This window comes from Molothrus aeneus, chromosome 5 (genome assembly GCF_037042795.1).
Source record: "Molothrus aeneus isolate 106 chromosome 5, BPBGC_Maene_1.0, whole genome shotgun sequence".
Taxonomy (NCBI): domain Eukaryota; kingdom Metazoa; phylum Chordata; class Aves; order Passeriformes; family Icteridae; genus Molothrus; species Molothrus aeneus.
This window is the reverse complement of record NC_089650.1, coordinates 34177641-34191536: the sequence shown is the minus strand read 5'-3', so window position 1 is coordinate 34191536 and position 13896 is coordinate 34177641. Positions and strand designations below refer to the sequence as shown.

The following is a 13896-nucleotide window of genomic DNA, read 5'->3' as shown; positions in this document are numbered from 1 at the left end:
ACTTAAGATGTGCTTTTTAATCATGTGATGACTGTTCTGTATTACTACCAATACATGAAACTTAAATAATTTTGAGATCTACAGTACCTTTCCTGATGTTTTCCTTTGAGTATAAGAATTACAAGTATATATATATATATAAAACAAATATATTATAAACACAGATGTTTGTGTTTTTCTTGTTTTCCATGTTCTAACAGAAATGGAAGAAAGATCCATACATAGTAACAATGGGAAAATTTTCCAAAGTCACAAACTATATTGTTGGTACTTTACGTTCAAGCGATCAATCAAATCAGAGGCGACCACCATCAGAAATGGCAGACTTTTTCAATGATACCATTCCAGGGCTGAAGATAAATCAGCAGGAAGAGCCAGGATTTGAAGTCATTACACGAGTGAGTCTATAAATTAATGATACGGATGCGCTGATTGTTTTCATGCACTCCTTTAAAAGAATGGTAGGACTTGAAGCATGATGAGTTGTATTGTTTATGCAATTGTGGCATATTACCATTTATTCTCAGGAGTTAAGATCATCATCAGTTACTTTTGAATATTTCATTTTTATGCATGCAAATGCGAGTTTTCTTTGAAGGGAAGTTTGTAATTAATGAAATGGTGACTATAGTTATGTTAGAGGCACTACCTGAAAAGGTGACCGATTTTATGTTCAGTGTTTCCTCTGAGTTCAATTAGAACTCCGTTAAGTAAAATTGGAGCATGCCGGCTAATAACCAACTTTCTTGGCTAATCGCTCCTAACATCTCCATTTCTTTTGAGATTAAAAAAAATATTTAATTGGATGATGAATGTCTAGGGTGTATAAATTACAGATATATGCATGATTTGAACGAAAGCTAGAATGAACTTATAATTGGATCGTGAATCACTGTGGGCACCTGTCAGAGTCTTTTACAGATATGTGGAAAAGGTTTATTTTTAAATGCTTGTGATTATTATTTGAGCAGCTTACATATTTTTAAAACATTAAACTGTTTTATATGAAGGATTTTTTGAGTTCAAGCTAGTGTTAATATCTCAGCAGTAGATATGCTGCATGAACAATATAATTCTAAGAAGTTGCTGCCTAGCACTTAATTAATTTGTCAATGAGAAAAAGTGTAGCAAATGCTATATATGGAAATTAACATTGACCTATATGTCTTAATCTGACAAATGCCTTGGACTTATAAAGAATTGAAATACAAATTGATTTGGGGGTTGCTATCATAAAAATGTTTTTAGAAAGTAACAATTTACTTTCTGCTGAGTTCTCCTGTACATGGAATTTTGGAACTGAGAGACTAAGCACAAACTGAAACTTTTCATGGGTGTTATAAATTCTGAAAGTTCATACATCCTTGGTTTTTTTAAGAGACTGTGTACCAAAACTGATCTTTCCAGTCACATTGTGCAGTCTATGTAAGGATAGCATCTCTAAACCCAAGCTGGTTGTCAGTTCTCTTGTAAGATGCACTCATGTGTATCAGGAATGTGTTTTCAAAGTGAAGCTCCCAATTGTCCTTGTTTACTGTGTTGCATGGGATGCTAGCTCAGAGGTGTTTGTGGAATTAGAAGGTTGTTTAAAACACACGTACATCCTCCAAAATCTGAAATATTAACATGTATAGTCAGGTCCTCAGCACCGAGTGTCTTACTCTAAAGATCTGCTTGTGTTGGCCCACTCTACTTGCTCACGTGGGAGCAACCTTAGATCCTTAGAGTTGCTGAGGTATGTGCATGTGGAAATGTAATTGCACTGACTATTAGAAACTGGCAGGCTTAGTACCATTTGTGCAGTTGTTTGCAACTACTGAAGCACTTCATTGGGATTCATATAAGGCCTTTTTGTGTGTTTCAGATCGACCTAGGGAAACAGCCTGAAGTTAGTAGAAGAGAGCCTGTATCAGCTGAAGAATGGGCTAAGAATATGGACTCTGAAGGAAGAATTTTAGATGTTGACTACATAAAACGATTGATATTCAAAGGGGTAACTAGTTTTTCTAAATTCAGCAAGACCTATGGCTTGATTCTGGCTTTTACTTTCCTTCCTAAACTATGGATATGCTGTTTTCATTAACTTGTAACGTTTCATGCGGAACTTTGAGCATGAACCAGACTGTCATTAGTGGGAGACTTCATAAAGCATGGTTTCATGCCAGTCAAATACCTCAGCAGTCTTGCAGCTATATGAAGTGCTCTGCAAGGAGAATTCTTGTGGCTGACTGAGGGAAATGAGTTGGAAATACAGAAGCTTAAGTGATAAAACAAATTAAAGTGACTTTCAGGAAAAAGTATTTCAATTTTAGGATATTTGGTTTATTCTTTTCTCTTACAATGTTTTTTCCCATCCTTCTCTAGCTGAAGCTTCTGGTTTTGCCCAGCTGTTTGCTGGGATTTGACCCTGTTTAGCAGAGCAGTGCTAAACACTTTTGTTGGTATTTTTAACTGAGGGGTTTTGTAATATGAATGTGAATTTAGTCTCAGTGATGGAAATTTTAAAAGCTAATTGTGTCCTGTTGCTTTTCTACCTAATGTTACTTCAGTATTTCTATATTTTGCTGGGAATGCAGCTGGCTTAATGCATTCATTTTGTGCCTGCTGATGTATGTTTCTTGATGCAAGCAGAAGTAGAGAATGATAGCACTGTCCTGTTTTTGTGCCTGATGTGCTCAATTAAGGACCCTTCCACAAGCATGAAAATTACTACAAACCTTTTCTTCTGTAGCCCACTTTCCTGTCAATCTCTCCCCATTACCAGGGGACTGAGTGCTCTATTTTATTTATGACTCAAGATCCCCAAAGTGGGGACTCTCACAGCAAAAGTTCCTTATTCTTTTGACTGTACTGCAGGAGTTACAAGAAACTCTTGATGAGAGCAGGATATGATTCAGCTCCATATATTTTTGTCATCTAAAAATGTTGAGAATTACTTGGGAAGATTTCTGACAAGCAGGCTTCTTGAATGGATACTAGTATTTTTGACTGAAAGATTCATTGAAGGTTGGCTATGTCTTGTGAGATGAAAATATTTGTTTAAAAAAAGAAATAAATGGAAGACTAGTCCTCAAAGTCACTTTATGGCAAGACCAGAAATTTGGCAACTCTAACCAGAACCAGCATTATATTTTTATACACTTTTAAAGGTACTTTTTTTAATTCTTAAAGTTTGTGATGCCTTGTAAGTTCTTTATTTTTAGCAGTGAAGTAAAAATATAGGAAGAAAATGATTTTCTAAAGTTTCTTTTCTTATCTAAGTGTGGATCCAGTGCTTCCACAGTATTCTGTTTAGTCATTCTCTTTTCCTCCTGTTTCCTCCCAGTGTGAGACCTAGTTAGCACATGAGATTTGGCTACAATGTAAAAAGAAACCAACTTGAAGTTGCTACTTTGGGAAGTGTTGTATCAATCTTAGGAGTGTTTCCTCACAATGTGGTAATAGTTTTGTTGATACATCTGGCCCATTTTTCCCCAGGGTCTCTGCCATACTTTAAGAAAAGAGGCATGGAAATTTCTTTTGGGATATTTTCCTTGGAACAGCACTAAAGAAGAGAGAGCAAATCTGCAAAAAAGGAAAACGTGAGTACAGTGACTTTTTTCTTACAAAAAAAATTTTAAAGGTGCATCTTTTTTAAGACAAAGTGATGTAGAAAGCTGTTTGAAAGACAGCTGCTAAAACTGTTGAATGCAAGAACCTGTGACATTTTCTTAAAAATTGTTTTACTAAAAACATTACATAAACAAGGTGTTGTTATTCCATTTATCTCAAAGAATACATGGAATGAATGAATGCTTGAAGTAAAAAAAAGGAAATGTGGATGTTTGGTTTCAAAATTGTCGTTCTTCTTCAGGGATGAATATTTCAGGATGAAACTGCAGTGGAAATCTGTCAGTGAGGAACAGGAAAAGCGAAACTCAAGATTAAGAGATTACCGGAGTCTTATAGGTAAATTCATGTTTAGACATAGACACATACCTAAATGCACACACACTTTTAAAAGCTTATTGAAGAAGTGAAATTGAAGAGCCTGCATGAAGAGGCACTAAAAATGAAATGTTACTCTTTTCAGAGGTGTCTAAACTTGGTTATATACTTAATATTAAAACTTTCTCAAGTAGAGTGACTCAGAGCTTTACGTATTAGTGTTACAAACTGATTTTTGGCTGGATTTTTAAATTTCCTTTATTCAACAACAAAAGACTCTTCATTTGTGTGATGTCATAATGTGTTTCTGCTGGAAATGTTGTTAAAATAATGATGTACAATAAGAATGTAAAAATGTGTCTGTTCATATTTTATAATTTCTTATTGGGATTTGTGTATGTGCATTCTGACTTCTGAGGTTTTACACCTACTTCTAAAAATTTCATAAAATTATGCTGAGTATTAGCAGTTTGTATTCTCATTTCTCTTTGATAGTGAGATTTGGGCACCAGCGTTGTGGATTACTAAATATTTTTTCAGGAGTCAGGCCAAGATTTCTTTGTTATTCTGAGAGAAAGGCTAAACTTATTTCAGGCAGTTATTCAACAGGCAAGCTGAAAGGGTCAAAGTAGTCTTTTTCTTGGTAGACTAATAAACTATATTTTTAGAGAATGATAACAGAAAACAATATATTCTGATTTTAAAAAAGGCCAGGTGTTTGTTCTGTTGAGACAATTATTTTAATTTTTAAGCATTTGAAATGTATGTGGCAGTATTAGAGTTATGTAGTAAAAGAGATGCAAATCTACAAAATACTCCTTTTATCAAATTGCATTCAAAAATTTTGCAAAATTTCTAAATATATTGGTCTTGAATTTCACCTTATTAAGGAGTATGCTGTGTGCTTGGTGTGTTTCAGACATCAAAACTACCTGATGAAAGAGGCAGTTTCATCTGCTCTGAGTTACAAGAGCTTGTTCCACAGTATTTATAAAATGCTGTTATGAACTGTCACAGTGTTTTTGAGATGATCGTGTGGGAACTTTCCAGCTATGGATTATGCTGTGTCGCATCAGTATTCATAAATGGCATTGTAGAGTTAGCTCACATAAAATTGTTTTTAATCCTCTTAAATGTAAAACATTTTTGCTGAATTATAATCAGGATTTTTCCATAAAATGTACTATCAAAGAAGAGGCAGAAAGCTTTAAAATTTGTTTGTAAGCAAATACTTTCATTGGAGATAGGAAGGATTTTATTTATTTTAAAACATTCTTTATTTTGAAATGACATTCAGTTATGCAGTTGTCTGAAACACTTCAAAGCTTTGTGACAGTGTTTGAGGAAGAAATCATCAGCTTAGATATTCTGAATTAATTTGATACTGGCTTTTCACAACTGGTTTTGAAAGTGTTTTTAAATCTGGACTGTTTTCTTAGAAAAAGATGTTAACAGGACAGATCGAACAAATAAGTTCTATGAAGGCGAAGATAATCCAGGACTGATTTTACTTCATGATATTTTGATGACCTATTGCATGTATGACTTTGACTTAGGTAAGTTGTGTCCCTCTGAATGTAAGAGCCTTCTTGGCTTCTGATATGCAGCTTTGCTTATGCGAAGTCCTATTAATAGAATTGAACTCGTATTGATTGCAGTGCTTTTGTAAATGTTTTAAAAAAGATTTAATAGTTTGTAGTGTTCAATAATGTAGATAACTTTGTTCGGTTTTTCATTCTCTTTTTAATTTGGTGTCTGTCTTAGGCATCTGAACTCATCAATTGTGGTGGGATTGGAAATTAAGTGGTAGTTTGTCTTCACTACAGACCTACTATTGTGGGGCTCTTTTGTTGTTTTTGGGGTTTTTGTGTGGTTTTTGTGGTTTAGGTTTTTTTTGACTTAACTTTTTAAAAAGAATTGAAGCAGTCTTGCTTTTCAGAGTTTTAAATGGGTTTGGGTCTTCGGAGCTTGAGTGTTATATATGTTTTTAAGACTGATAATATCAATAAAAATGATAAGCCAGCTGCCACTGCTGTAATTAAAGCTCAGCATGCTGAACCAGATGTTTGTAAACATGGTGTTCTTGTGAATATTTTAAAAGCTGGTTCTTGAGAAGTGCACTTAGCAGTCTGTCAAAAATTACATTTTAGTGCATGCATCTGCTGCAGAGAGAAGACCATATAACATCTTTCTTTAATTGCACTGTAAATGTGATGTCTTGGTTTCTTGTTAATTGTCTTGGGAGGGAGGGAAAAGATACTTGCAATTGGTTCCCCCTTCACCCCTGGCATGACATTTGGCTGTTGTATACTTTGGAGTCTTTTTGCGTATTCTGTATCAGAAAAGTTTTGGGATTCTAAAAGCCCACTTTGTGCCAGATTTTGAAAACAAAAAGTAAGATTAAATCTTTAACCTGTAGTAAACATGCTGCAGGGCTGTAGTTCTTGTTGGTTTTCATTCTCTTTGAAAGAGAGTCTTGATCTTTGGCTTGAAAAAAGAGAAAACTGAAATTAATGGTTTAAACATGTAGCTCTGTTTCATCTCTTTCCACATTTCAACAGCCATTAATGCACAGTGACATTATAGGTGAAAGTAAACCAGATTCATCACCCACTCTGTTAAAAACATGGTTGAGATGGCTTAAATGTGCACACTGCATAAGTTTTTTGTTTTATAAACAAGCAGGAATAATGGAAATACAGTAAATTTGACATAGTAACTGTCCAAGGCTTCAGCACATTGGTGCAGTGCTGCTCTTAATCTTTTGACAGCAGCTTTAGAGGGGTCTGAATATTGCCACAAGCTGCCATATAGGGGAGGGGACAGAACAGCTGTTAATAGAATATTTTTCTGAATTAATTCCTTAAGTCTGCATTAATGAAATTGGCTTTATTATTAAATGGACTTTTAAACTGTCTTAGACAGAATTTTCTCTGCATTTATTTTTAGTTAGCTGTAGTATTTAATATGTGGGGAACAAAACTTTTTTCTTTTGACCTTTTAATTATTTAATTATTTACCTGTTTGCTATTATTCTATTTTTCTTCTCACAGCTGCTCCATATTTTCAGTTACTGACTCTAATCCTCTTTTCAGTTACAGAGTTACAATTATATCATTAAGAAATAAAGTCAGCCAACTGAGAAATGTTATGTTGAACCAATCATTGATGATAGATACACACATTAATTGTGTTCTCTTATTGAGGGAGGTCAGCAACAATTGGGCAATAGATAAGCTGACACTAGCATCAGTGGTAATTGAAAGAGTTGGGAAGAAGGGAAAAAATTACCTGTAGAAATCATTATGCTCTACTTAAATGGACTGTCAATTACAAACAAGAAAGCTGGAAGAACCGTTTAAAAACTAAAAATTTGAAAAACTTTTTTATACAGCTAAAATTGTATAGCTGTTTGTAAAAATGATATGCTTTAGTGGGCATTTCATTCTCCAGTTAAATGAAAGCTTTTCTTGAAATCGTGTGAGTACTTTTTAGGTGGTATGAACTTTATTCACCAGTTCTAGGCACAAAACATAAAAGCACGTCCTTGAATCAGATCTAGAGACGTGTTGCTTTTGTGCTTCTTGCAAGCAATACTTTACTAATTAATTACTATTAATTCTCACTTTGATCGGTTAAATTCTTCATTGTTGTCTGCTTGGTTACACAGATGGTCTTAGGCTTGGGTGTATTTAAAGTACTGTCCAAGCAGAACAGTCCCAACTTCCTTAAATAAAGGAATCTTGGAATCTTTAAAGCATATTCAGTGACAGAAAAAAAAAGAAGTGTAAAATGCAAATTGTCTTCATAAGGACTGTTGCACTATGTTTTTCTGGAATTGCAACTCAATATCTCTTTCAGTGAATTTGAGTAGAAAATCTTCATTAAGGGAGTGGGTGGGGGAGTGCAAAGATACTCAAAAATTTTAAATGTGTAGAAGAAAGTAATCTAGTAGAAATAGAAAGGAAATTATATACAAGTTTGTATTTGTGATGGTGCAAGGTAGAGAATTAATCTTAAAAATATCATTATATGCTTCTGAATTCTAAATAGGAACATTTTTACTAAAAATATGTTGTGTACAAACTCAGTTTGTACATCTTTTAACAGCTATTGGAACAATGTGTTTGCTTTATGTTCTCTTTAAATTGGCAGAAATGGCTTGTAAATCTTATCAGATCTACAGGTTGTTGGTGCCTATTAATACAAATTTGTCTTTACTGGTAGTTGAATTGGAGAATTATAGTATCTGCATGTGCTAATATTTGTTTCACTCAGTCATTCATCACACTTGAAAAATTACTGTTTAACTGCTGAGTTGAAATTTCTTTTTGCTTTTTCCCCCCTCTGCTTTTTCTCCATCAAGGTTATGTGCAGGGGATGAGCGACTTGCTGTCACCTGTCTTGTATGTTATGGAGAATGAAGTAGATGCCTTTTGGTGCTTTGTATCATACATGGATCAAATGGTAAAATAAGGCTTTTTTAGCTCACATAAACAGATAACCTACAGATACTATTTGGGGTTAATTTTACTTTATAAAGTTCACTGTGTTTTTTGAATTCTTTTAAAGTAGTCATTTTATGTTTGGAATCAATATGCTTTTGTTGATTGAGGTTGTGGTGGGTTTGCAATAGTATTGTTGTACAGTACAGGCATATTTGGCTCCTTAAGAATTCCAGAGTAACCATCACAGACAAATTTGTATTTATCAGGAGTCCTCAAGCGCGATTTTGTTCACGATAATGGTTTCATTATATACCTCCCTTTTGGGTTTTGTTAAATGCAGTTCAGACTTCCCACAAACTGAAGCTTTTATGAGTTGTGCATGTGGCAAAAGACTTGTGTGACTGATAGGAAAGTAAAAGAGAATTTTTTTTGTTTGAGTGCAGTCATGCTGCTGGGAAGTACAGAGCTTAATCAGATTTAAACTATCATTTACTACATATGAAAATGTTAGCAAAGAAATACAGTTCAGTGCTTTAGTTAAACTTCTCAGTAAAAGGCAGACATTTCATTAGATAGAAGTACAGTTAAATATCTATATATTAAGTATCTAAAGGGGGAGAACCACTGTTGCAATAACAAAACTTCTTTTAAAATAGCTGCAAATCTCAAAATTGAGTTAATAAAAGTGACAGTGCCAATGTTTTATTCCATACAGCATCAGAATTTTGAAGAACAGATGCAGGGTATGAAGACACAACTTATTCAGCTGAGTCATTTGCTTCGTTTACTAGACAGTGGATTTTGCAGTTATTTAGGTAGGTGTATTATTTTTGCACAGTAACTGAAACAGCTTCCTGCATTCTGTTCCTCACAAGTGTAAATATAATTCCAATACTATATGAGTATAGGACTTGTAACTTTAGAATGCCTAAAATGTTTAAATAATTGCTCCATGCTTATGGAAAAGACAAGGTCATCCTGTTACTAATTTTAAAAATATGCTGTACTCTTGCAAATATCTTGATTCTAAAAAGGTCCCACCATCTTAAAAATTAGTAGTGTAAGCATGTACCTGTAAAGTGTAGGGGTTTTTTTTTTCACCTGTTGTCTGAACCAAATTTGATGCTTCTGAAATGTCACATTCTTATTCCTAGAATCTCAAGACTCAGGCTACCTTTATTTTTGCTTCCGGTGGCTTCTTATCAGATTTAAAAGGGAATTTAGTTTTCAAGATATTCTTCGACTCTGGGAGGTAAGGAAATATTTCATCATACAAACTCCGGCAGTTTTTGGACTTTAGAACAAAAAGCATGGATCATTTTGCAAAATGTTTAATACTCTTATAAATTGAAAAAAAAAAAAGGATTTAGTACAATGACCTGAGGACATGTGAGCATTTCTTATCTTTTTAGCCTAAAGAACAACTTGTGAAATTCATGAAAAAATACTTATTAGAGCTGGTTTGGATAAATTGGCTGTCCAAAATTATTAGGACAGGAGCCTTCAACTGATACTCTTAAGTGAAAGTAGTAAGTGGAGAGTAGCAGTTAACTGTTAATGGAAAACAACTCATGATAAAAGAAAGCATTTGTTTGATTAATTCGTGGTATTGGTGATTCTTTATAGATAAGGTTGAATGAAGCACTGTCAGGGTAGTTTGTGTTAGCCAAAGTCATGAAGAAGATGATGCCAGAAGAGTGTTAATCTTGATGATAAGGCCTTGTGATGCCACATAACATTATGTAAAACATCAAAATGTTGAAGTTCTGATCATTCTGGGTTAATGAGATCTTTTTTTTGATTTAGGTGATCTTGGGATCAGATGAAATAATTAAGATTAACCAATATTTTGTCTTTAATTTTTCGTTCCGGGAAAATTGAGAAGTGTGTCAACAGTTCGGGTTTATTGTTGAAAATGTGGGCACAATATTCACTGAGAACTCAGAAGAACAGAATAAATGTTCAGATGAATGGAGGGAGTATTTTATAGGACATAACAGCATATGTACTGAGGAACAGAGGGGTAATGAAAAGAACAGGGCTGAGATGCATAAAGTTTGTACTATAATGAAAAATAATGTTGTTTCTGGTGTGATGAAAAATAATGTTGATACTTTTATTCACTTTTTCCACTAATGAAAAAGGAGTCACATAAAGAGGAGGACCAGTATTTAAACTGTCTAAAGTAAATCTTTTTAGCTTTTTTATCATCAGTTGGTGGAATTTACTAGCATAGAGTATTGAGGTGGTATTTCAACCAGAGGACAAAAAAGTTTATGGATAACATTCATAAATAAGGAAACCAATATGTAAAAAACTAGAAGAATTCTCTTATTCAAAGGTATAAATGATAATGATTTGGGAGGGGAGATGCACTCATCTCTTCCCCCCAGTATTATGTTGTTTTCTCAGTATTTTTTAAAGACTAATTTTTCTTTTTAAGTAGATGACAACAGTATTTTTATTTATAGTTTATAGTCCCAGGCTAGCATGTTTTTATCACCTCTGCTTTAAGGCGTATATATGTGTACATACAGGAAAGAAACACACTATATTTCTCTCTCAAGTATCTTTTTTCCTCTCTTAGGAAGACGATGGAAACCTTTTGATATATTATAGTCTTGTAGGTTTCTTATAGCACATCATAATGTAAGTTTACTACATGTATTCAATTTCCTTGCTAGGAGATATGGAATGGGAAAGGGAATATCTTGTTTTTCTTTTTAAAACAAAGTAATTAAGGCATTATGTTAATGTTTTTATGTGAAGGCTAGAGTCACCTTTGATCAGTCCATCTTACAGTGTGTTGTTTTTTTCTCCAGTGCATAGCCATCCAGCTCCACTGGTATCAGTGAACTATGTGGGATTTACAAAGGCAGGCTATAGGCACAGGAGGCCTTTTCCCTTTATAGAGAAATTAACTACTTTTTTGGGTATTTGGCTGAGCAAACCTCATGTCCAGTTTTGTAATAGCACATGAATTGAGGGAATCCATTTGAAGGCAGTATTACCCTATGACATACTCTTGCAGAGCATAGGATGGGATGAAGGAGAGGTACCATCTGAGATTCCAGTCCAAGATTCCAGGACTTCTGGGGCTTTTTCTGTCTAATCTGCTAATTTCAGGATTCTTCTGAATCTCTATTTCTGTCCTCTGACTCGTATGAACCATCATACGAGTAAGCATCAGACACTTTTTCCCTGTTCCCACTGGCTTCATGACTTGTAGTGTTTTATCACAAAAAAAGGAATCAAAAGATTCTTCACTTGTCTGGTTTCTCCCATCTCCATTCACATTGGAAATGAGAGATATTGGTTCTTATAATCTGGAGTAGAGGCTAACTCCCAACCTTTGCACTTCCTGAGCAAGAGCCATAACCATTGTGGTGGAAAACGTAAGTGATTGTTTCATTGCTGTGTGACAGAGTTGCATGTGATAGAGAGGTGACATTCCACCATGTGTGGATAAGCTGAGACATGTTATGTGAGTGCAGTTATTTCCTATGTTACATGCAATGTCTTTTGTGTATGGGTTAAACTGCTATGGGTTAATTTATAGCACATTTTAGTAGAGCCTCTCAAACACAGCCCAGATAGCCTACTGAGCCACTTCCTAGCTGCCCCAAAATTGAAAGTAGCTCAGTCCCTCCTTGACACTGGAGAGACAGGCAATATCACCTGGTAATTCCAGCCAGTTCTTAATCTTTTGTTTGTGCAGTGGGTGATTTAGAAGAAACCCAGGAGAAAGATTTTGTAACAAAATTACAACTAATTCATATCTAGCTTCAGTGTTATTCTAGTATCAGTCATTAACATAAAGCCAGAATGAGTTGGTAATAAGTTACTTTACATACGTTGGTTACAAATATTCATGGCTGCTGAGGTAGTGCTGGGACAAACGAGTCTTTACTTGTGTAGCTGTATCAGAAAGAAAAAGGAAAAAAGTTACTCCTTCTTATTTTTATATTTTTAGTTTCATACTTAGAGTTTAAATGCCGCTTTTTCTTCCATCCTTCCAGCATGTTGTGATGCTGCTGTTACGCATTTACATACATAACCTCAAGTGCATGCTCTGCTTCAGACTTAGAAAGGTTTATCAGAAATGGTAGCAAACTGTATGGATTTTTTTTGGCAGCAACTTGATGCTAAAACAAATCAATGCACAACTGTGTAGGCAGACTGTGTTTGGTAGATTACAGGCATTTTCATTCAATTGTTATTTTTTATCAGCTTACTTGCATTCCAGTCTTTCTACTGGAGTGAGAGAATGCTTTAACAGAATATTGGTTGTCTGATAAAGAGGCGAAATTTAATTTCTGAACTGGATCTTAGTTTAAAGATTCAAGTTTAATTGCATTCTATTTTGGGTGAACTTTCTTTGGGTATCTTTGAGATTTATGCAACTCTGTTTACAGGTTACATGTACTAGTAATGAAAGCTCAAGCTCTTGCTCAGCTATAAGGCTTTATTAGATCAGTAATGCTGAAAAAAATTTTTTGCTAATGAAGTAAAAAATATTCAGCAGTCTGATTTCTTACCTGCCTTTTTGAGAGTAAATCCATTGTTTTAAATCCATTTATCTGTCAGGGCATTTGTGCAAGCAGACTTTTGCTTTTTTCTGGTTTTGTTGGCAAAATTGTCCTCCAGCTTTCTGCCCACCATACATGTTCTTTTCAAATACATTTTTAAAGGTTTTTGTGAATGTACTAAAATAGGGTATTAGTACTGAGGTTACGCATTTCAGTCCCAGTGAACTCAAGAATGATTGTGTCCTTCATGGGACCAAAAGCTTCAGTTGGAAGGGAATGCCCCCCCGCCCCGCACCTGTATGTACATATCTTCAGGATTGGGAACAACTTTAGCACCTTATTTATAAACATTAGAGCCTTTTAGCTGTTGCTGGGCATGACACTCTTCTGCCAATTCACACTTAATGCAGATACTCTAAACCAATAATTTAATTTAGAGTATCTGCATTAGAGTAATGCATTAAAAAAAACCAAATTATTGCAGATACTTTGTTAGCAAATAATTTGTTAGCTTCACTTACTTCTGTTTCACATGAGTGAAGGCAGAGCCCACATTCACAAGACCAGAAGCTCAAGCAGTTTAGTAGGATATAGTGGACAATGGCTTAAGAAGCAGATAAGCATTTGGTGACTCAGACTTGCAATTATCTCTAAAGGGCTAAAAGTAAAATTCCAAATAATTTTACAAATACTTAGTTGCTTTCAAAAACAGCTTATTGTTAGTTAAATGATTTGGCTGGAGGACTTATATTCTAAGAACTACTTTTCTTTTCAGCAGAAAAGTATGAGCATTTCAAATGTGGGGTTTTTATATTTTAACAGGTCATGTGGACAGAATTGCCTTGTCAGAATTTTCATCTTCTCCTTTGTTGTGCTATCCTAGAATCTGAAAAACAGCAAATAATGGACAAGCACTATGGCTTTAATGAAATATTAAAGGTACCAGATTCTTATGCATTAATGTGCTGGTTTTGGCTGCAGTAGAATTGTCT

At 34.5% G+C, this 13896-nt stretch overlaps 1 protein-coding gene across 1 annotated transcript in view; it reads left to right on the top strand.

Moving 5' to 3' along the window:
• TBC1D15 (TBC1 domain family member 15) overlaps window positions 1-13896 on the top strand; it is a 35765-nt gene that overhangs the window by 19156 nt on the left and 2713 nt on the right. Inside the window, exons 7-15 of the mRNA XM_066549610.1 lie at window positions 201-398; window positions 1865-1993; window positions 3478-3581; window positions 3854-3948; window positions 5367-5483; window positions 8294-8394; window positions 9091-9190; window positions 9530-9627; window positions 13727-13843. Of these exons, the coding sequence (XP_066405707.1) occupies window positions 201-398; window positions 1865-1993; window positions 3478-3581; window positions 3854-3948; window positions 5367-5483; window positions 8294-8394; window positions 9091-9190; window positions 9530-9627; window positions 13727-13843 (1059 nt within the window). The remainder of the gene's footprint in view (window positions 1-200; window positions 399-1864; window positions 1994-3477; window positions 3582-3853; window positions 3949-5366; window positions 5484-8293; window positions 8395-9090; window positions 9191-9529; window positions 9628-13726; window positions 13844-13896) is intronic.